At 39.6% G+C, this 25,099-nt stretch overlaps 1 protein-coding gene across 1 annotated transcript in view; it reads left to right on the top strand.

Moving 5' to 3' along the window:
• The window catches only part of ARRDC1 (arrestin domain containing 1), a 980,794-nt gene that overhangs the window by 455,764 nt on the left and 499,931 nt on the right, over nucleotides 1–25,099 (top strand). The window contains exon 2 of the mRNA XM_044057927.1: nucleotides 17,587–17,697. Coding sequence (XP_043913862.1) covers nucleotides 17,587–17,697 — 111 coding nt within the window. The remainder of the gene's footprint in view (nucleotides 1–17,586; nucleotides 17,698–25,099) is intronic.

The raw sequence follows: 25,099 nt of genomic DNA on the forward strand, positions 1-25,099 counted from the left end.
TTCAAAATGTAAGATCCTGGCCACAGCTAACTTGGCAAAACATTGCAAAAATAGATAAAGTCCTCTTCCAGAGGAAACCGTCTGATAAGAATACTCACTCATGCAATAATAATCTTCTTAAACCATTAACCAGACTTGTCTACCTCTGGAAAGAGGAGTTTATTTTTGGTAGGTTTTGCTTAGTTAGCTGAGGCCAGGGTTTAGTATTCTGAACAGTTATTCGTTTTCCTAACCTTTTACTATGTCACAATACTGTGAGTTGTTAGGATCCCACCACCCACAGGGATGAGCCTACATAGGTAGTGACATAGTAATGAAGGACCCTCTGATGTTGGACAGGGAGGCCAAAGAATTTGGTGCAGGAAACACCGTGAACTGATGAGCCTCACAAAAGTATGTTAATAAAAATATTCTGAGAAAGGTAATGTTCACCAAAGCACTGCTTTCCCATGCTGGGCAAGAAGGCTTGGCTTGTTACTTTGGACCCCAAAGAGGCATACCTGCATGTCCCAATCAGACAAAATTGCAGAAGATACCTCAGATTCATAGCTGGCACAATGCATTACCAATTCTCTGCACTGTCCTTTGGCTTATCTACTGCGCCCAGGGTCTTCACAAAATGCCTGGCACCAGTAATTGCATTTTGCTGACAAAAAGGAATTCACATATATCCCTACTTGGACGACTGCCTTATTCAAGCAGAGAGCAAGGACATTCTTCTAAAGCATCTGGCATTTGTAAAAAGATTGCTAATTTGCCTAGGGTACACAGTAAATGAAAAGAAGTCAAAACTAGTGCCCTCACAAGAGATAATATTCCTGGGTGCTAGCTTAAATACAACGGCCCAGATGGCTTATCTCACGCCAGACAAGCAAAGACAACTGACTCAGTACTTTCAATTGATGGCAACAAAAACCCAACTCCCTGCAAGAAAAATTCTGCAGGCTTTGGGGTTCATGACGTCCTGCATGCTACTAATACCATATGCCAGACTGCATATGAGGAAATTACAATGGTATCTTAAAAGTGTTTGGACTCAACACTGTCACAGTTTGGAAACAGTAATACCACTTATTCCTTGCCTACAACAGGAGTTTCGATGGTGGGCACAGGCATGTCACCACAACAAGGGATAACCTTTCACTTTACCCACAGCCAGGCAGACACTAACAACAGATGCTTCAGATTATGCTTGGGGAGCACACATGGCAGGAAAATGTATTCAGGGCAAGTGGGCCGCAGACCAAATGCATCTTCACATCAATCAAAAAGAGATGCTAGCTGTACAGAATGCCCTGACAGCTTTCAAGCACCTTCTGCATCCCGGACAACTACTACTAAAGACGGACAACACCACAGTTATGTGGTACATAAACAAGCAAGGGGGCACTCATTCCTATCCCCTCTGCAGACATGCCATGACTTTGTGGAACACAGCACTGACCTACCAAGTTCATCTGCAAGCATAGTTCCTGCCAGGAAAGAAAAATACTCTGGCAGACGACTTAAGCAGAAACATCATGGATCCTCACGAGTGGAAATTAAATCCACAAGTATTCAGCATGATAACACAAAGGTGGGGGTGCCCAGACATAGATCTTTTTGCATCCCCTCTGAACTGCCAACTACAGAAATTCTGCACAAGAACTTACCACACGCAAGCATGGAAAGTGGATGCTCTCTCGTTCAGCTGGAAAACCCTAAAAGTTTATACCTTCCCACCACTGCCTCTCCTTTAAAGGTACTACTAAAGGCCAGACAAGAAAGGCCAAAAATTATCCTGATTGCCCCAGACTGGCCACACCAGCACTGGTACCCAATCTTAAAGAACTTGGCTCAAGGCCCAGCATGAATTTTACCTCAAATTCCTCATCTTCTGACTCACTCAACAAACCAATCAGATCCTGCACAGCCAGCTCAAAACCTTAAACCTGGCTGCATGGCAGATTACTTAGCCAACCAGCCAACACCTCTCTCTAAAGCTGTTATGGATGTCATTTTGGAGGCCAGGAGGCCCAGCACCAGGAAATCCTATTCAGAAAAGTGGAAGAGATTCTGCACCTGGAACCAGGCTCAAGGCTTTGATCTTGTTCCAAATATAACCCATATATTACAATACTTAACTGAGATGCTGGACACAGGCCTATCCTTTTCATCAATTAAGATCCACGCCTCTGCCATTTCAGCTCATTACAACACGGATCCTCCTATTTTCTCTCATCCATTATTAAAACAGTACCTCATAGGGGCTAAAAACATAAGACCGCCCCGGAGAGCACCAACACCAACTTGGGACCTCAACTTTGTCTTGGAAAAACAAACTTTACCTCCTTTTGAGCCAGCCAATTCAGCAGAATTAAAATTTGTGCCATGGAAAACTGCTGTGCTTCTGGCAATACCCTCAGCACGAAGAGTCTCAGAGTTACAGGCACTAATGGCAGTGGAACCTTTCATCATTTTTCATCAGGACAGGGTTTCTTTAAGAACAAACCCTACATTTATGCCAAAGGTGGTATCCAGTGTGGCTCTTAACCAAACTATTAACTTGCCAACATTTTATCCAAATCCCCAGAATAAAGGGGAGAGACTTCTGCACTCATTGGACATACACAGGCAGTTACACTTCTAATTGGACAAAACAAAAGCTTTCAGGAAAACTGAGCAATTGTTTGTAGCATATGCTGCAGGATCACAGGGAAAGGCTATTTCAAAGCAGACCATTTCAAAGTGGATAGGACACTGTATCCATTTCTGCTATACACAGCATGGAAAAACTGTACCTAACAACATTAGGCCACATTCCACCAGGGCAACAGCCACTTCTACTGTCTACCTTAGAGGAGTACCTACCAAGGATATTTTGGAAGCTGCAATTTGGAGTTCAGTGCACACCTTTACCAAGCATTACCACTTGCCTCTTTACTCTAAATCCAGAGCTGGCTTTGCCACTGCAGTGCTGCAGGACCTCATAGCCACCCCAAATCCTTTATAGACCCAGCCACCCAACCTCAGCTTTGGGATTCAACCCAAGTGTAATGACTGCAGCAGTGAAACACGATGAACATACTACAGTTTTTTTACCTACCATAAATGTAGATGTTCGAGTGTATTCACTGCTGCAGTCCAGGTTACCCTCCCTCCATCCCCACTTTCTTAGCTGGGATTTAGATACCTTTCTACCCTATACAACCTATGTGGTGTATTTGCTTGTGACTGAAGGTATTGTTTTTATTTTTTATGTATGTTTTATTAGCAATATGTATTGCCTACCTATTTGGGGGCACCTGACATCTGGGGCAAGAAAAACTGAAGAAGATGGCGTCTGCTGCATCTTATATACCCCTGGCACACTGACGTCAGGGAAGAAGCAACAGCAACCGATGCCGGACCAAGGCTTTGGAATTCTGGCCGACTGCGGGACTGCCTGACGGCAGGATAACCCAAGTGTAATGACTGCAGCAGTGAATACACTCGAACATCTACATTTATGGTAGGTGCAAAACTGTACTTTCCTGTTTGTGAGGGACAGTCCCTTTTTGGGCAGTTGTGTCCTGCAAAAGAAATAAAAAATGGCAAATGTCCTGAGATTTTAGGGCAAAAAATATTTAGTAAGTTTTTTTTAATAGTTGCATAAAACAGTTATTTTGTATCTGAAACGCCTATATGTTGTATGAAATAGCATAAGCAACTCAAATGCTGCAAGAATAAGCTTTTATTTTGGCAAAAAGTGAAGTTTTGTCCTTTGCACTGGCCGTGGTATATTTTGTCCTGCAAAAATCTCATGTTTCTGCAAAAAATGTCACACTTTACGCATTTGAAAAGGTTGCAACCCTGTTGATTCTGTGGTGGTAGTTTTTGTGTTTTTTGTGCCTTTAAGGCTACTACTACTGTCCTTTTCCAAGGGCACTTTTGATTTCTGGAGTTGTGTTGTACAAAAACATAAAAAATAGCAAATGTTCTGACATTTTTAGGAGAGAAAATATTTTCCAACTTCTCTGTAAATATTGCAGAAAATTAAGACACTATATGTTGTGGTTTAAAATGGTTTCTCGTAAAATGAAATTATAATCAAACTGAACAGTTTGTCTTTATTTAATTACAGTACAAAATAAACTTTTTGCATTGGTTGATAATATAGACATTTTTTTTTCACTGAAACTGATTTTATATAACAATATTCCACTTTTGGCACAAGAAATGGTGGAAGCTTAACAGTGCTATTTGAGGCGTGCATAATGATGCGGTTGGAATGCAGTGTTTGGGCAAGCACTGCATTTCTCTACATTGGGTGAGGGTGCGTGCGGGTGGAGTTATTTATAAAATGCATGTGTGGTACTCTGCTTTTATTATCCTTCCTTTAATTCAAATTGTAGGGAGAGGGTTGTCTCTGAGTTTGAGGAGCAGGTGTTGGAATACTTATGAATAAATCTAACAGTGTAAAGGCTGAATCTTTTTGGACTGATGTTACCATACCTGCAAATCAGTTTGTTATGAAATGAGTACATTTATAGTTACATAACTGAGCCAATCGAAGAAGAAGGGGTTCATAAGTAACTGCAGCTGAAATGTCAGAGGACGAACAGGAAAGAAAGTGGTGTAGTTTTCTTTTTAAACTCTGGCATGCCTAGGGTTTCTTTCACATATATGAAGGGGGTATTTAATTATGCTTTGTGTCTTTCCGTATTGTTCTATTTGTGATAAACTTGGGCCTTGCTACAGAAAAGTGTACTTTTAAATACATTTTTCTGTGTTATGTCATGGCACGGGTCATCAGTATGATTGCTAGTGAAAAACTTCTCCGAGGAAGGTTCTCCATTTCTGTTAGAGTAAGGATTTACCTGCTGCAGTCATGTCACAAGTTAAATCTCATTGCGTTGTGATGGGGAATGGAAGGAGGTACTTGGGACTTCACTTCTGTCCTCAATACCTGCTCTGACAGATTCTTATCGGTCAGATGTATTGTGCCTTACTGATCTGTATGAAGTGTTAGGAAGGTAGCTAAAGGGATTTCACACAGCTTATTTGCTCATTAGACTGAGTTTCCTGATGTTTCTGGAATAATAAATGTAAAACCTGTGCCGAATGATTCACTTTTAACTTTTATTGTCTCTGTAGGTACTGACTGGCAGGCCTTCCCAAATGTGACTTAAACCCGTTCATTTTTCTAAGTGGGCATTACCCAGTACAGGGGCAAGAGTCAGCTGTGGGGGCCATCATCCAGGCAGCTGTAGAATTGGTTTATGCCTTTGCTTGCATTTTGGAAATGAGGATGTTTCTACTTTAGCCATGTCTAGTGGCTGACGTGAGTGTTTGCATTACCATAGGTCATACTAGAGTATGCTTATGCTTGACTTTGTCCCCAAGTTACAAGGGCTATCATCACCATCTTGGGATCACCAAAACCATCCTTGGTCCTGGCCATTTTAGTGCCCAGTAAGCCTCCGCTTGCATGGTGGTGACTGAAACCATCCCCCTCACAGGATAATTGAGCTGGTGCTGTCCATTGCTCCCGTTCTCTGCCCTGTTCTTCTAGAGCCATTAACTGACCTTGGGTTGTCAGAGTCTTAGTCCAGGTTTTATCCCTCTGTGCCACAGATCCATCTAAACAAAAAGCTAGACACCACCAAATGTAGCATTCAGCCCTATAACTCAAACTGTGGATAAACTCCAATATAATGAGGAACAAGCACACCAAATGAGACAAATTAGTGGTGCTTTTCACCTAGAAATCTATGGAAACAACATGATTTTGTTAAAAAGTACCTGATGGATTGTCTGCTGCCTTGTACATAGTATTTATGGAATAGGTTACGACTGAACTGGAACACTAGGTAAAACTAATAGGTTAACGGCTTTTAATCTTTAATGTAATGAAGGTTAGCTATTGGTACATAGGTAAGACTTTGTAAGTGTGCCTTTTTTCTTATTTGTGGACTTTTCTGTGTTCTCATGATTTTTATCGGGGTAGAGGATTTTAACTGCATTGTAAAAAGGAAGATTTAAGGGTTTAAAGGGAGTAAAATGGTTTAGAGTGGATAAGTGGTAGACTGTATTATACATTTAGGTACTCTTACAGTTATGTAAACCATCTGATTGTTTTTCTCTCTACAGGAATTTGTGATCTAATATTTACTATGGGTTTTATTTCAGAGGGTTTTGTGGTCAGTAATGCAGCATTTAGGCCAGTTTCATACTCTAATCATATGGGTCTCATTTTGGTCTTGCATATAGTTGTAGATTTCCTAAAGTTAAGAACAGGATTCAGCTTTAGTAGATGTGCTATCTTTGTGAAGTCAGTTATGGGATTGCATCTTGCAGTGGTGGCTCGTGCCATTGGACTACAGGACTGCAGCCCCTCCAAGCTGAAAAATAAAAATAAAAAATCCCGGAACTTGCTTATGCATGCATGGAAATTAAAATCTGGACTGCTGTTTAACCAGTCCGGATTCGGAAGAAGGCAGCAGTCTACAAATGCCCCAGAAGTCTATGCGGTTACAATTGCATAGACTGGAAGGGGATAGGACAGCAAGATCTGCAGTATGTGCATCGGAATACTTAGAGGCAGGCAGCACACACATGCATACTCGGTCGGCATTCCGGCACCGAGAACAGGCTGCTTAACAGGGAACTGAGGAATTATGTGCTATGGCTGCATAATGGGGAACTGAGGACCTTGGGGAATAATCTTCTATGAATGAACCTTGTCAGGAGCTGCTTGCTTTGAATGGGGAAACAGGACTGTGCTTCAGAATATTGGCTTATGAAGGATCAGAGTACACTTTCAGGTACTAGAGGTGTGTATGTGTGTGTGTGTGTGTGTGTGTGTGTGTGTGTGTGTGTGTGTGTGTGTGTGTGTAATGCCCCAGTTAACTATAACTGGTGGCTAGAGAGAGTAATTCAGGTTCAAACATTCAACCTTGGGTACATGTACCCACCATCACTTGTGAAAAGCATTCAGATGTTTGCCTCATATTTTTGTTATGTTCTGTTCCTCATAAAATCCGTGTTTTTCTGGATTTTCACACATTTGAATTTAAGTCTACAGCTGTGGTCGTGCAGTGGTTAGCATTGTTGCCTCACAGCAAGAGGTTCTCCGGTTCGATTCATCACTGGAGCACCTTCTGTGTGGAGTCTGAATGTCCTCCCTGTGGTTGATCTGAACTTTAAAGACACCCAGGATAGGTTTGTGCATGTGTGATTGTGCCTTCTTTGAAGGTTGGGTGCCAGGCTGGCAACTCAACACTGTAAAAGTTCACTGCCAGGCATGAGCGGACCAGAGTTCTGCTGTGGTGACCCCTAACTGGTAAAAGCCAACACAAGTAATTGTATTCTAGCAATTTTCTAAGTTTATAAGATCAATGTTTGAAATTTGTCCTTATTTTTGGGGCTGTATTCCCCCATTATTGACTTTGTGCAGGTTTTTTTGTACTAAGAGGTTGAGACCTATGGTGAGAACTGAATTCACTGAGTATGTTTGGGGGCTGTATTCCCCCATTGGCTTTGTCCAGGTGTTTTGTGCTTAAAGGTTGAGAGCTATGGTAAGAACTGAATTCACTAAATGATAGCCATTTAAGTTTCAGTCTTACTGTCTTTCAAGAAACAGCTGATTTGGCATAGGGGTATGTTGCTCTAACTGTAGTGCACAGGGTCCTGGGTTCAAGACTTGGCAGCGAAATGCATGGCCGTAGCACAACATTTTATTCTAGCAACTTTCTCAGGTTATACCAGCAATGTTTAAAATGTGTCCCTGGTTTTTGGGCTTTTGTCCCCCCCCCCCCAATAAATTTTGTCTTTTTCCAGATTTCTTGTGCTCCATATGCTGCAAAGTTGGGAGATATAGTTGAGTGTCAAGTGGATTTTACAAGGAGCTAAGAGCTTCAGGGGAAGAGAAGTTTAGTGCTGCTTATGCTGAGTCTGCTTGCATTGTTAATGGTGGAACAGGTAGTGTACTTGCTTTCGATGCAGAAGGCTGTGGGTTCTGCTCCCACAGTATGCAGATGCATTGTTGATACTGTAGTGTGTTGTACTTTTAAAGGAGGTGGATACTGCAGTCCTGCGAATGTCTTCTTTGGCAGAAATACCTAGCAACTATCAACCTGTTATAAGTTTGCCATCCATTCCCTATTGTGATATTACTAGCTTATCATTTTTTAATGTAGCATGGGTAATTTATTCCTCAAGGGTAACATGCACTTTATTTGTAGATGAAACAATGAAATATAAAGTTGTTTGGTAGCAGCAACCTCTTTATTGGTTACAAATCTCTTTTAATGTGGAATTATTTAGATGACTTCTACTTCTGCAGAGATTGTGCATATTTACTGATACTGGTGGACTGTAGAAGTTTGAGTATACTTTTGTGATGGAAATGTTCTGAACTGGGCAGTTTTGTCATTGTTGGTGCATGCATTTTGTTTCATTGTTTGCTGGAAAAATGTTAAAAACAGTCAGTTTAAAACATCCTCCAACAACTGTACTGTATTGTGCAAGGAATATAATTTAATATAATCAGGAAGGTGCATCAAAGAACACATGTATGCAAGGGGCCTATGATTTGAAAACAGCCCAAAGTTAATCTTTATCTGCCACTGGCCAGATGTATTTTCTTTGAATGTGGATTTCAGTGCTGTTTCAATGAACTTGAGTTTCAAGGACTGAGAAGTTTTAATGCTAAGTTTGTTTTCATCTTGAGACTGCATTGCTTTGTTTAGCAGATGTCTATTAGTGTTCTTGCTGTAAAATAAAACTTTGAAATGAAATCCAAATCATCGTAGGAGTAAAGCAGTATGCACATTAGTGTTTTTATGGTAAATGGGATGAAATAGCCAAGTAATGGGACACTGAAATGGCTGCAAGGGGGAGGCTCCATTCGACCACAATTTTGTGAGGGGGGAAGGGTGACATACTCAAAGACGTTCCCGGCTGAACTATACCTCTCAACTGTCCAGATATTCACAGAATGAATAGATTTTTGCTTCTTATTTTTGGTTTGTTCCTCATACAATTTGTGGTTTTCTAGCAAATCATTTAGGAATGAAGTCACTAAATAATGACAGACATTGAGTTGCAGACTTCATACCTTTCAGAAAAATGCATGCTAAAGTAAGACCTGTTATTCTATCAACAGTCTTAAGTTTATACAAAAGCAATTTTTAGTACTGCCTGTATGTTCCCCCCACTATATTTGGCCTTGTCCAGATTTTCTGCATTAAGAGGTTGAGAGGTACGTGCAAATAAATTGCTTTATAGAATTAGATATATCCAAACCTCTCAACTGTCCCTGACTTTGGCTCAAAATGTTGCTCTTGTCCTAATAATCCCTCTGCAAAATGGCAATTTTGGAAGAAATTGTGGAGGGTTTACAATTAAGAAATAATTGTAATGATCAGAGTTATAGATTACTTTTATTTCAGAAATGCATGTAGATTCTTTTATTTTGTCACCTGCTCAACTTAACAGTACTAATATTAAAAAGCCTCTCTTCTTTGACAGGTTCCCAACTGTATTGTGTGGCTGTTTTATATTTATGCATCACATTTGTTGTCCATTTTTTTATAAAATTGTGGTTTTCTGGCAAATTAGTGGCAAATCATTAAAGATTGAAGTTAAAAAATAATAACAGACATTTGAGTTTCAGATTTCATACTCTTCAGAAAATTCATACTAATGCAAGACCTATCTTTCTAAGTTTATAAGAGCAATATTTAAAAATTGTCCTTATTTTTGGGCCTTTGTCCCACTTCTATTTATGTTTTTGTCCAGATTTCTTGCTCTGAGGTTGAGAGGTATGACAGATGTGTCAGGGCCATCACCATAGCCAGAGATATTTCAAATTGCGACATGCTTGTTGCAACCCACTCCCCCATGTAGTGATTCTGGATGTGTTCAAGCAAGGCAAGGAGTAGTTATGCAGTGTAAATGTGCAGAGGTATCCCCCTCATCCAAGGTAGACACAAGTACTACAGTGGCTTTTCATCTGTCCTTGATTTTGCACAATGTTCTGGTTTTCAGTCATATTTTTATACTGTTGATTTATGCTTCTTCTTATTCAGAAAATGCATGTTGTTGCAGTGCCTGTTGCTCTGTGTTTAAGTAGCAATGCTTTAATGACCATCAGGTAAGCTTGTCTGAGATTGTTAGATGCAAGTAAGCTTTAATAAGGATACTGTTAAAGAATTACCAACATTGAAAGCCTTTTTGTTGTTGCCTTGCAGAGAATATTTACATAACTAGATAACGTATAAGCCTTGGGTATTGAAATGCATATGACAGTATTTGTAATAAAGGACAGAATTACAGTATTTTAAGAAGCTCATTACCTTTGTTGGAGACTTGCAGTCATCTTTGCAGGCTTTACCCGTAAACTAAACAGAATGCCAGTCTATCATGTGTGGTCCATAACCTGTGCAGTAATCCTTTAAGCAATTTATCTTGAGCTTGGTTCTTGTTTGCTGTTCATTTTTTACTTTGATCATGTTTTCTCCATGAAACAAGTGGATAGTTGTCAGGCAGCAGGTCTTTTTTGGATAAGAAACATTTTTACAAGTGGGGGTATCCGAGATTGCTACTGTCAGCATGTTATTTGGTACTTTTATAAAACTGAATATAAATTATAATTAGAACTGCAGTGCAAGGAGAAGTGGTTTGAGTTGAGTGCTGCTTGTTTTTTTTAATACTTGATTTTGACTGTCATTCCAGTAATGTAATTAAAAAGTAATTTATTTTTTTATGCCTCACAACCTTTTTGTTTCCATCTAGATATTAAGTAAGCTGCCATGTAGCCAATGTATTGAAATATTTTTTTTCTTGTACACTTAATTTTGTCTTGAATGGACTCTCATAATGATGGTTTGGCACCCAGGGCAGTATATTTAACTAAAGTCCCAGGTTTGGTGGTTTTGAGCATACCTCGCCCCTTTATAGTTGGTCACACCCCTTCCCATTGGCCCCACCCATTCAATTCACTCCTGCAGCCCCCCTTTGATTTGAAGTCACCAGCTGTCACTGGCATCTTGTATTTTTTACATTCATGTATCATTGCTTCTTTGCAGGCTGGCGGTGAGGGCAAAAGTTGAATCTTTTACATTAGTATCATTACATTCAGAGGACAGACCTTCAGAGGTCAGCTGTTTACCAGCATGTCTGAGCTATGGTGGAAGTTAGATGCAGAGGTATTGTTTCTCAAACCACATCCTGAAATTGCTTTAAGGCTATGATTTGTAACTTATCTTTTGCAATAATGTAAGATACAATGTATGGTAGTTACACATGAACAGTCCCTTTTTATGTCATCTGATTTGCTATGAAAATTTTTGGAAGACAGAAGATGAGTTGAGGGGTCCCTAGTACTTATTACGTAGCTAAAAATGATGAGTATTCTGATTGTTACTGATGGAAGCCTCAGACGGGAGGGTATTTGTTGTTATTTGGACAGATGCTTCATGTAAGTTCTAATGTTGGCAGCATACCTCTCAACTCTGATTTTGACTCACATTTTAGCTATATTCCTCTTAATCCTTCCTACAACTGGTGACTTTTGGAGAAAATGTGGTGAATTACACATAACTAAATAATGACAATAATTATAGTTAGACTCCTTTTACTTCAATAAATGGATACCAATTCACATTCTCTTGTTCTGAATGTTTCAAGTTTGTAGCGCTAATATTTTAAAAGTGCCCATAACTGTCTCTGATTATTGCTGGATTTGTCATGGATTCTGTTGAGATTTGTCCTGGAGTCATTGAGAGCTATATTTGGCAGCCATATGTGGCATAATGGGGATTTGTACCTCTCAGCTGTCCAGATTTAAGCAGAATGCCCAGATTTTTTGCCTCATATTTTTTGTTTGTTCCTTATAAAATTTGTATCCTTCTGGCGAATCACTGAGAATTGAAGTCGCTAAATAATGGCATAGATTTGAGTTTCGAGCTTAGTATCCTTCAGAAAGTGCATGCTAACACAAATCCTGTTCAAGCAAATTTCTGAATTTACAAGAGCAATATTTAAAATCTGTCCCTATTTTTGGGCGTTTGTCCTCCCATTATTTTATGCATTATCCAGATTTCTTGAGCTAAGAAGTTGAGAGATGTTTGTTTGTTTCTTTCGGCTTTTCCCGGTTAGGGGTCGCCACAGCGGAACTCCGGTCAGCTAATGATTGGCAGTAGATTTTGACATGCTGGCTTGCCGGGCCTAACGCACAACCTTCAATGAAGGAATGCCCATTCATGCATGTCGCCACACAGAAGACGCTCTAACTGAGAATCGAACGGACAACGTCTAAATTGATAAAATGGCTTCCAGCAGAGCTTTTTCATATATTAGAAATGGGCAAGGTTTTGACTGCATCTTTTTTAAACATGCAGGCCTGTGTGCAGTGGTATCCTTGTTTTCAGTATGTATAATGCTTTTTATGTTGGAAGGAGGCAAAGACGGGAAAATACCTCAATGGAATTGTAACTGAAGGGTAAGGCTAAGTCTGCCATTGCGCACTGGAAACTTATTATTCTGTTTATTACTAATGTAAGGCAGTAAAATGGTGTAACATGAGTTGGCTATGCAGCACAGAGAACCTGTGAACTGAGCCTGGGTAGAAAGCATAGTACTGGCTGGAGGAGTCAATAAGGGAGAATGTGAGTCAGCAGCAATGTTGCCTTGCCCATCTTGGGATGGAACAGTCTGACCTGCTATAGTGCTGCCACCTGCTGGAGGGAGAGTTGCAGTATACTCAGGCTATGGGCTGGGAAAGTGTGCTTGTCTCTACCGTGGATTACACTCAGGCTATGGGCTGGGGAAGTGTGCTTGTCTCTACTAAACTGCATCCATACAGTATCTTTCAGTGACCATATGCAGGAATGAATATGCTCAAATGGAAAGGCTGTGCTGGCCACAAGATGTGTGAGCTTGCACATCAGCCATTAAGAGCAAAGTTGTGATAAAAAAAATAGAAAAAACATCCTTGTGGCTGTCTGGATGATGGCTGAGCTGATGTATGCTTTCACTGTTGTGATGGAAAATGAATGGGTGGTGGTAGCAGGTGGCTGGATGGCTGACAGGCATAAAGAACAAAAAAAAAAAACAAAAGGCTGTGCTCTTGTTTGAAGTAATATTTTGGATCAAAATCATAGGCTAGGGTTCAGGGGAAGTAACACCAAGGTAGAATATTAGAATTATGTGTTCTTTTTAATGAGCCATAGGGTTCAGGAAAGGTGCGTGGTGTCTCTGAATGTCATATAAAAAGTTGATAGTGTGTGTGCATATGCATGTTTGTGTCAGGAAAACTGGGACCAGATGTTTGCAGCTCATGGTTTTCTTTCACCTTTTATGCATATTTTTTATGCCTACAAGTTGAGTAATCATCATGCAGTAATAGTTGGGCATCTTGATTCAACAGGCCCGTCCTTTAAGCTGTGTGTATTTCTGTATAAAAGTAACAGTATAGTAGGAAAGATAATATAAGTTTTACACACCTGAGTGTCCAAGTGTAATTTTCAGAAACATTTTGTTAGAGCATGTTGAATAATTTTGGAGAATTGACACTTTTTATGGAAAGGGACAAAATAATCAAATGAGCAGTAACAGGGTATACATTTCTGGCAAATAGTTTGGAAGAAGTAAACAGATTAAAGGAATATATGGACAGTACATTTATGACCATTTAATCCTCAGCATTCTGTAACTGAAGTGCACGCAAACTCAGCATGTGTACCTGCCTGCCTAAGATGTTTGTTCTTTGGCACTTTCATGAGCCTCTTGGTATTTTCCCAGGTTTTCATTTCATTCAGACTGGCATCCTTTTTGGAATTACATAGCCACCTGAGATTACAACTGAAATCGTTAAACCTCAAACAGGTACCAGCACGATGAAACAATGAAGCCACAGTACAAGCGAGGACCGAGGAAACGAATTTTATTAGACACTGAATAACACATTAAAAATACTCCACATTAACGTACCAAGTATGCATTTTCGTTTAGAAACACTTCAGATGAGGGCTTGTTTTTCTTCCTTTGCTCTCTTTCTGAATTCAGAACATGCCACACTAACTATGTTGTTTCTTATTTTGGTACCTTGTTTTTTGGATTACAACTGAAATCGTACCTATCCATTCCAGCAAGTACCATTAAATGTCAAGAACCTGTCATGTTATTGAACACCACAAAAAAAAAAAATAAATCCCTTGGTAACAAAACAGGATTAAGAACGCATAAGTCAAGGGAATAGTGGAACTTTATTTAAAACAGTAAGCAAACATAAAAACATTTGTTTTTGCATGTAACAGATGTCTCCCATAACCCTTTACTTAAGAATATTAGCCCATGACAACACAACCATGGAGAAAAGGCAAATAACAACTACATCGAAGTTCAATCTTGCTACCAAAGTATGACCCATAACAGAGCAAACTGAATACCAAAATAATTTTTTAATGATTTTTTTCCCCCTACTGCCTGTCTGTTTCCATCTGTCATCCGAGAGGTTGTCATCCATGCAGTAATTGGGGTGGTTTGAAGCAAGGTGTAGCCAGGTGAACTCTTCGTACTCTATAGAGTGCATTTTTTCTGAGCATCTGTTTGAAACATTGGGGATTTATTGGGCCATGTTATGTCTATGACCATCTAAGTTAATGCCTCTAACAGTATGCATATAGCTTGCTTTGAGAGGATTGCAAATTAAAAACAATATCTCTATTAGTTTTTGACAGAGCAAATGAAAAGATTACACACACTGAGTGCTGGGGGAGGGCACACGTTTGACAGCAGTGCCCAATTGTTAAATGCCAGGTGGGTTGGGGCAGTGTTAAGAGTTTGTAAGTACAAAATAGAATACACTAAATACACCCCTGCTTGAAAATTCTTCCATTTTCTCATACCCACGCTAAGTGAGCAATTGGCAAGCAACTAGGGAGAGTACATGCAATGTGCTGTCTACTGATGATACTCCTCTCTTTCATGAAGGACATTCCCTTGAGGCAGGTCTGCCCCCCCCCCCGAGTAGTGGTCTCTGTGACGTCTCCTCTCTGTGCCAGTAATCAAGGAGCCTGAATATCCTCACCACTGACACTGGAGAGGGACAGTCACTTGGCACAAAAATGGATACACCCATTATTTCCAGATGCAGCTCTCTGCATCAAGCACAATTTCCCTTAAGAGCATACAGGGAACACACTTGGTCCAGGGTCTGGATTTCTCTCTCTCTCTCTCAGGCCCCAGTGAGACTCCCTACTGGTACAGCTGTAGAGTTGAGTCCTCAGCCGAGTGTCCAAGCTAAATCTACCAGCACCCTCTTTGTCTGTGAAACCAGTGCTTTGTGTCCTTGCTCCAAGCAGCTGATGCACACATTCTTTAAGATTTAATTTTCACACACACACACACACACACACACACACACACACACACACACACACACACACACACACACACACTTACCTGGGAGAGGCTGGCACAGATTTAGTAGCTATGCCCCCTTCTGCCCCAGACTATAAAGTAGTTATACTGCCACCAGATGCTCCAAAGCCAGCTGTTGTAAGGTTCTTATAAGGGTACCCAATTATACTGAGTGAAATTAATTAAAGTGTTTGGCCAATGCAGTAAGGCTTTCAGGAGTGGCCACAGAGTCACCAGTTAGATATAAGTACTCTCAAAATGTAAAATATTCTTTAATGGACCAGCCACAATGAAGAGTTTAAATATATATATAATAAAATAACATGAAAATATGGAATATATATTTGCAATAAACACCAGAGTTTCAGTCACAGGACATATTAAAATAACACAGATGAATAGATTCACACAGATACAGAAACATAGTACTTAACTAATCTCACTGTATTTTCCTGACTCATCTAAATAATTACTATTCTCTTGTCACTTACTAGAGAAAAGCAAGATGAAGTAGGTGAGGGGTCCTTCTGTGTCATGTTTCAAAAACAGAGTGCTCTGAGACTTCAGTCTCATCTAGTATTAAAAAACTTCATTTCACTGATGGATTACAGAATGACATTGCATACATCTGGTCATCTGACTTCTGCTTCCCATGCTCCCTCCTTTTCCTAGCAACTGACCCAGAGTCTCGAACATATGTGTCAGTAACGCAGACACACACACACACACACACAAACACACACACCTTTGCTAAGATCTGTTGCAGCTTCTGGAAGTCATAAAAACACACTTCCACTCTTCCTACAGGAGCTAGTAAACCATTCTCTGGCACAGATATTTCATCTCTGGCTGCAGTCAGAACTGTAAGATAAAATCTTTATGACCTACATTAAGTCATTTAATTTCTTACTATTTTTCAAAGTTAGCTGAACTGAGATTAACCTCTTCTTTTCCAGTATTCTCTGTTAACATATATGCATTTCCTCCGTTACCACAGTACAGTCTGATATAAATGTATATTTCTTTCTCTGTCCAGCAGGACACACTGTTGGTACATTTTTAATACAAATAGCTTTATAAATACATTTTCCAATACAAGCATCTGTACAAATCAATTTGATATACAAATAACATGGAATTCTTTACAAAATTCCAGCTAGCTGTGCTGGCATAAGTTACACATCCACTGCCCTACTTCTCCTGGCATAGCAGACAATACTTCACATCGTCAGTCTGTCAAATCTGTCTGGTCTCCGCCAGTGAAATCATACTGCCTTGTGTGTCTCCACATGCCTGAAATCCCTTGGAGAGATGAGCAGGCTAAGCCAGTTCACTCCTTCCCCTCTCTGGCTGATTCTGTCAGTCGTGTGGTCCCATAATCAAACCCCAGTCACCTGAGTTGCATACAGGATTCCCCTGCAACATGAAGTCAGATATGTCAGATAACAAGTTTCCAGTAAAAACATTAAAAATATAACTAATTGAAACTGTTATTCAAGTATAATTGACACTATAAAGAAAACTTGGATAAAAGTGCCATCAGTTAAATGGCTTGCTCCACATAGGCTATACTTTTTTTTAAATTTCTACTGCTGTTCATTATAAATGAAGCATTGTATGTCACTGGGAAGTGGGTACTGCATGTGGCAATTTTTTTCTTTTAAATGATAACTTCATGCTTTGGATCCTTTTAGAATGCAATGCCAGCACTTGTGAACTTAGCAACCACAAACTTTATAGCTTTTATTTTCCTTGTGTATATTGCAAAGCTGTAAATTTTGCACTGGATGCAGTTACCAGTCATGAAGTTGATGGGTCAACCCCACCTTTGTTGTCAGCTGGGTTATCATTATTCGTAGACGATATAATTATGTGTCCTATTTAATTTAGCACCCCCAGCATGGTCCAGGTGTGGAATCTTACTAGATGTAAGCTGAAGTGATAATAATAAAGACGATCCTAGTAAGAACAACAGAAGCAAACAGAATCCCTGATATTAAAAACAATGTTATATGCGTTTTATACCGCAGTTGGCTTATTTTATTCATTATTCTATTACTGTGGTAACCTGCTGTTTACAGATAATTTCCATATTTTTTGATAATCTGGATCTGGTCTCATTAAGCAGATTTAATAGTTATACTACTAAAGCAGTAACAGTCTACAGTAAAAAGTAATTATTGTCAATTTTCTTTTCAGCAATAAAGGTGAGTGCCACCGGGTCCTGTGGACTGTCTACCAAGGCAAATGACACAACGTGGGCAGTGGAGGAACAATATTTTAACAGCACTTTATCATTAGCTGACAAAGGTAAGCGCAAGTATGCCAGCTTTTTCAAGGGCTTAATCCGTTGTTTTTATTTACGTTTAAAACCATTCAGCACACAGAGTATGGTTTATCAACTGGTATTCACAAGCAACACCTGAGCTTGTCTTTAACTGTAATTAAGAAGGCTGATGTTTCCATGTGGCATCGATGGTCCAATTTATACAAAGCAAGAAAGTGAAGTAGTGTTTTTTGTGGATGTGAGCACAAAGAAACAGAAAGCTAAAAATGTAGAGCAGAAGTACATTTCAGAATATTGGGAATGTAGCTTAAAATATTTAAAAATGCAACAATTTTATGTTAACACTTTCTAATGTGTCATTTTGAAAGGATGTTTAATTTTAATTTAGCTTCTTTGCTATTTATTTAGAATCTTCTCTTTTTTTCATGTTGTATGAAATAGTACCAAATTTCTTGTATTCCTCCAACCGCATTAGTTTGTTTGTCCAGATCAGCTAACATGCATCTTGCTGCTGTTCTGTTTAACTTCTATTTTCTTTCTTTTTTTTTTTTGTCGGTGATGCTATATTATGAGCAAGCACTCCGATTTATAAATGTGTGATATAGTTAATGACCTTTGCATGACTACATTTGCATGCACCATCAGTATTGTGGATATTAATTTAGAAAGAGGCTTTGTAGTACTTCACCATACCAGATAACCATCCTGCTATGTCTTGTTACAAAAACAAGACTTCAGCAATGCAGAGTACTGCTGCTTTCAGTAGTATACATTTAATATCCCACAAATGGCAAATTGTAAAATGTGTGCATGTGGCACAAAAAGGTGACTTCACAAACCAAAGTGAAATTTCCAGTCAGGGTTGAAAAAAATGCATTGTAGCTTGATTTGAAGTCTGACAGCTGTTACATTCTGTAAATCTGAAGAAGGGGATGCATTTAGGTTTTATGGCAAATGATATAATTTGAGCTATAATGCTCTTTAGCAAAACGCATCATTCCTTTTACAGTTTTCAGTTTTTTCTTTCCAACACTGCAGATAACACTATTTTTACACAGACAGGCAGCAACAACTTTTATATGTGCTTCCGAACATTACTTTGCAGAGTCAGGGCTAAACATCCTTTAGAAATCTGAAAAAGTGCATCTTTATTTTTATATGTATTGTAGAATGGCACTTATTGTAGAACTCTTTCTATTACAGGCTGCATTGTTTCATACTGGAATGGAACACTTAAGTTGTAATAGCTTGTTTTTTTTCTGAAAAAAAAAAAAAAACTTCTAGGAGTGGTGGGACTGATTGTTTGTATATGGGGACTGATTGTTTGTATATGGGGAAACCACTAACTCACATAAAAAAAAATCAGAATTCCTGTGTTTTTTTCCATTCTTCTTTATTCTAGGTTATGTACTTGAAAAACTCTAAACTTAAAGTGGAACAAATATGTATTCACAGAAATTGTCCACACAATACAGAGTTGCTATTCCATGCAAGAACCAGACAGAGTAAGTAAGGTAATTACTGCTTTCGTTCCCTTTATTCACAATCAAGAAAAACGGAACTTCATCAGATACAATAACCTTACCCACTTCCCCTCTTTTTGTACAATTCACTTACGTTGTTTGCACCAGTAGAAACACTTTACAGTCAATTAAGTTTTACATTCCCCTTTTTTAAAAACATACTTTCTTCACGTTTAAGAATCCATTTTTTTCAAAAACAACCCTATTTTACAAATCCTTGTTTAAAAATAATTTTGTTACAATCAACCCATTTTAAAATTAATGACTTGATGAAAAACGTCTTAAAAATGTGTAATTATATATTAGTTGTATATGTTTGATTGTAAAAGGTGATAGATTCATTTCTTACTATCACATCCCCTTTCTGCTCCTCATATCTTGTGCATACATATTACTTTCTCCCAGCTTTAAGCTTTTAGTGTTCTCAATTCTACTTATAAATGCAAACATCCTATCCTGTCTTATTCTACCCATTCCAATACATAAAAAAAGCTTTTACCTTTCTACTTTCCCTCATGTTTGTCATTCAATGTCCTAAGTATTTTTTTGTGCTTGAAAATCCTTTATACTGTGTACATATTCTCCATGCTTTATTTCATCACTTTTGCCTTTAAATGCAACAAACCTACTGATAGAAATTATATCATTAATTCCATGGAATACAGTAGCATTTAATGAAACCTGCCAATATGTTTCCCTGTATTCCAAACAGCAGGGCCAATTACCCCCACTCTCCTGTCTGCCCACTTTTTCCAATACACAAAAGAGAAACTTTTTGAAATCCTTACATCCTACACTGTGTCTAAACAGGGTGTTAGTTTTGTCCTGTCTCTTTATTGCATATACATGCTGGTAAATTCTCTTTTTTAATTTATTTTCCGTTTTTCCTGTATAAGGATGGATGAGAAAATGTAATGGATGTAGGGAGTGTAGGTACATTTACGAAAGTAGGAAAATAGTTATTAAAGGCTACAAAAGAACAATTCCGGTGGTAGGAAACTATAATTGTAACATGAAGGGAGTACTGTATGTAACCCTATGCCAGACATGCTGTTTTGTTGAATGCTACTGTATTCCCTGGAAGTAATGATAGAATTTCTATCAGTAGTTTGTTGCATTTAAAGGCAGACGTACTGTATTTTATTTTCTGTTACCTAATTGTTTTCACTGAATAGTGTGCTGTGTGTCTCTCTGCTGTAAGGGGGGGGGATGGTCGTCTTCTCACTTATTTGTTATCTGATATTTAACTGTTAGCCTAGAGGGCTTCCTCTGTACTTTAAGCGCTAGCCACAAAGTTTGAGAATTCATTTTATGCTCAATTTCTGAGAGACTTGGTTGGCTACAATCAACTGCATTAGAAGCTGAAGTTAAGTGCAAACTTGCAGTTCTATATTTTAGTCTTCTGTTAAGTGCAAAGTTGCAGTTTTAAAAGTAGTGTATTTTATTTTCTCTGTTAAAGTAATAGTTTCACTGAATAGTGTGCTGTATGTCTCTCTGCAGTTTGTTTCCCACCCACCCTCCCTGTTCTTGTCTTGGTGTTATTGTTGGTGGCTCTGGAATTGCCCACCCCTCCTGTAACTCTGTATTTGAACACTCCTCCTGGGACCATCTCATTTGCTCACTTAACTGAGTACAGTGAGATCATATTCTGAGTCTAGTGTTCACTCTACTTAATACAGAGAGAAGATTTGAGAAGGCCATCCCACTTAGGTTCTTCCTTCCTCTCTCCTTGCACTTTACTAACAAAAAAAAATTGCACTTTATTTGTCTGGTTTTACTGTATTTGTGTTTCCTCCTACTTTATTTTGCTTTTGCCTCTTCTTAAAAGTACTCATTTTTATTTATTCTGCTGCATTTATTACTGCTTGGTAGTAGCCTGATTAAACTGTAACTGTTATTCTAAGTCTTTTGGTGTAAGCACTTGGGCTTCATGCCAGTTGTTTTACATTAAGAAGGTTTGTGGTCTGCACTGTTGTGGCAGGACAGGTAGCTTACATCCTTCTAAGCTGGGAATTGCTGACTGAAGGCTCAGTGTCTGCTATTCTAAAAATGTATTAGTTCTGGTTTAAGCACTTGGGCTTCAGGCCAGTTATTCTACATTAAGAAGGTTTGTGGTCTGCACTCTTGTGGGAGGAGAGGCTGGATTATCTTCTGAGCTGGGAGGGAACTTCTGGTCACAGGCTTATTGTGCAGGCTTATTTGAACTGTTTCTTTCTGAAATTGGTGTACCTTGTTGCTGTAGTATAGACCAGAATCAGGCCTGCTTGAATTTGGCTTTGTTTGTATAACTTGAGCACTGATCCAGGCCATCTTTTTTTGGAGAAGGTTTTCCTGCACCCTAGTGACAGGAGTGTGCAGTTAAAACTTGTCCAATTGAAGACTGCTGGAACAGGGCTCAGTTTTGAGCTTTTTTCTGGTTAATTGGGTAACTTGTTTAAATCAGTTTGTTAATTTTCTATTGTTTTGTATATATATAAACAAAAATAAAATTGCACTTTATTCATCTGCTTTTACTGTATGTGTTTCTTCTTACTTTATTACTAGGGGCATTGACTACAACTCTGATCTGAGATATATAGCAATAAGTATCCTTTTCTGTGCATTTAAAGTGTTTTTTTTAGATTGTATGTGCTTTATTTTCTGGAAAAATATATATATACTTGTTTCACACCTTTCTAAGCTAGTATAGTCCAGTTTTCAGGTTAGTGTTGAATTCAGTGCTGTGTTACAAATCTCTGTGTTTGCCCATACCTTACTTGGATAGAAGGAAATTTCTATGTTCACCTGTGAGAGAGGGGAGATTTGAGCAGCCTGACTATCCCTGGAGGAGTGGTTTCAGCCCATAAATTAGTAGTTTATTGGCCAGTTTGAGCTAATTTCTCTCTCTTTCATTTCCCTGCTATAAAAAATGTATTTGCCCAGTTTTGCACACCAGGCAGCACTGGTCAGCTAGGGTATAACTATTCCTGGCTCCACAAAGTCTCCTCTTCAAATTTTCCCTTGGAACTAGACAAACTTTCAACTTAAGCACTCAAGCCATTCATTTCTCAGCCCAGCACATGCTCAAAACTCATTGCAAGCACTTATAAACCCTAGCACTAGACCCCCCTATACTGTACAGAAGGAAAAGGCTCTGTATTTGACTTTACCAGCCAATCAGTAAAACAGTTCACTGTACCTATCCAGGCATGTCCAAAGGGTAGTTTCAGGTGTACTCTCCTGTCCAACTGGTGAATCTGGGCATTTTGAGGCAATGTTACAACTGCCTCATGTACACAGGCAACCCTCTCCTCCTACCAACAAACACTAATACATGCGAGAGATGCAATTATACAGCCATACTGGAGGCTAAGCTCTCTCAACCCAAGACTGGATCAGACAGTCAAGAGGAGAAGGGAAATACTTGCATCACACCACCAGTTTCACATAGACCCATTAAACCAGCACTGGCAAAAAGCACACATAAATACACAATACATACTCGGAGGCTCTAAATAAAAATCTGCAAAAGCAACCGAGACCTCCAAAGCAGACATCCAAGCAACCTGCACCCCCCAACACAAACCATGAAACACATACTTCACAAAACCAGTGTGTCAGCCAGTCATAGCCCTTAAGGCAAAATAACATACCCAACACACTAGTAATAGGTGACTCTATAGCCAGGCACACTGATGTCCCACTCACTAGGCTGAATAAGGAGAAGATTACTGTTAGCTGCCTGTCTGGTTCCATGATCCGCCACATAACACAAGCACTCAGGTGACTCCAGAACAAGTACAAATACGACTCTGTCATTGTCCATTTTGGTGTGAATGACCTGAGCCATACCTTCCTGGACTACATGAAAAGAGACATGGAAGAGCTTTCTGATCACGTAGCCCAGGCCGGTATGACCCTGAGTAGCATCCTGCCCTTACCAAGAATGATACCATGGTACAAAGAAAAAATTATCAATTACAACAATTGGCTAAGTTTCTGGTGTCATTCAAAGGGGATCCAGAGTCTGTCCGCCTGGGATGACATGCTCGACAAGCCACACTGCTTCGCTAGAGACGGCTTGCACCTGTCACCCTTAGGTTTTCAAATACTGGCCAAGGCTCTTGCCACCTCCATAGTGCCTTTTTTAGGCAAGGCTCAAAAGACAAACCTACCACTGTAAATAGCACAAGTAACAAAAAACTGAGGGTAATGATACTCAATGCCAGAAGTCTAAACCTCAAAATGCATGCACTCAAGGCACTCCTCAATATGGAGAAAATCGATATATGTGCAGTAACAGAACCTGGTTTAAGGCTCCAGAGAGCACTCCAGCACTACCAGGCTGCAACTCATACCATACATTTTGGCCACAGAACCTGGACCCGAAATACAAATGCGGGGGCGTATCCATATTCATCAAGGATAACCACACCTCCAGGTTAGTGGCACAGCATGATGCTTCAGAGATCATCCACGTGCAACTAACAATGGGCAAAACTGCCTTTCAAATTGTAGCTTGCTACAGATCACCCACCATGTCCCAGGACCCCCATTCCACGTTTCTGGAAACACTGGGAAACATAAAGGTCCTACAAAACACCCTAATATTGGGTGATTTCAATTACCCAAACATTAACTGGGAGAACTACTCTAGTACTAACTCCCTTGCCCAACATTTCGTAGAATTTATAAACTCAAATGCCCTGGATCAACTGGTCAACATTCTGACCAGATGTGACAACATATTGGACTTTGTCATCACCAACATGGGCGACCGGTGTTCCACACCGGAGGTCAACCACTTGCTGGTTAGATCTGACCATAAACAAATCACTCTGAATATCCACATTCCGCCCCACCCCCGGACAAGGAAACCACCGTGAAAAACTTTTCAAAAGCAAACTTCACTTTACTTAAGACCGAGATGGAAAGTTTCAAAGCCCCCATGCTAAAGGATAATACTGTCCAAGCTGCAAAATCCTTTATTAATGCATTCTACGGCCACCTACAAGAATGCATAGATTGTGCTATCCCAATGAAAATCAAGACTCACTCTTCCAAGAAAAGGAAACCAGTCTGTGGACCACTGCCATAAACAAGCTATACAATAGAAGAAGGAAACTAGTACAGAAAAGAGTAAATTCCCAAGAAGGGAAGACATCCCTGATCAGTATCAGCAAGAAACTACGATCCCTCATAAAATCATCCTAGGCGAGCTTCGAAAGAAAAATTGCCAAGGACTCCAAAGATAACCACAAGGCATTCTTTAGCTATGTCAACAATCTAAGTGGGAATGCTCAGATCTGCTCGGAGTTAGTGCAGAATGGCACAAAATACACTGAACCAACTGATATCGCCAACATCCTGGCAGGCAGGTTCAATGAAAACTTCACCCCCCTCTCACCTCCGAAAGGGCCCATAACTATACCAGAAGAATGTAGAGCCCCTGAAATCACAGAAACTCAGGTTAAAACAGCCCTCTCCAAAGCCAAAAACACAGCATCAGTGGGACCGGACGGTGTCCCAGGCTGTGTCCTACACGAGCTCAAAGACAAACTAACCCCTCACCTAAACACACTGCTCTAACTCAGCCTCTCCAAAGGCTATGTACCCATAAAGTGGCGCACAGCAATGATTATTACACTCCACAAAGATGGAGCCACAGCAGACCCTGTAAACTATCGCCCTATAAGCCTGACCAGCTTGGTCTGCAAGGCTATGGAGCGCATCATCATGGAACTCATTAACAGAGACATTGGGAATCTCCAAACATTGGACCCTACCCAGTTTGGCTTTAAGGGCAGATCATGCCTCCTAAACCTGGTGAATGTTTTTGAGACAGTTACCAAGGCTATAGACGAGGGAAATGTGGTACACACGGCCTACCTAAACCTCGCAAAGGCCTTCAACACCATTCTCC

This window comes from Protopterus annectens, chromosome 16.part0 (assembly GCF_019279795.1).
Source record: "Protopterus annectens isolate FY-2018-M chromosome 16.part0, PAN1.0, whole genome shotgun sequence".
NCBI lineage: Eukaryota > Metazoa > Chordata > Ceratodontiformes > Protopteridae > Protopterus > Protopterus annectens.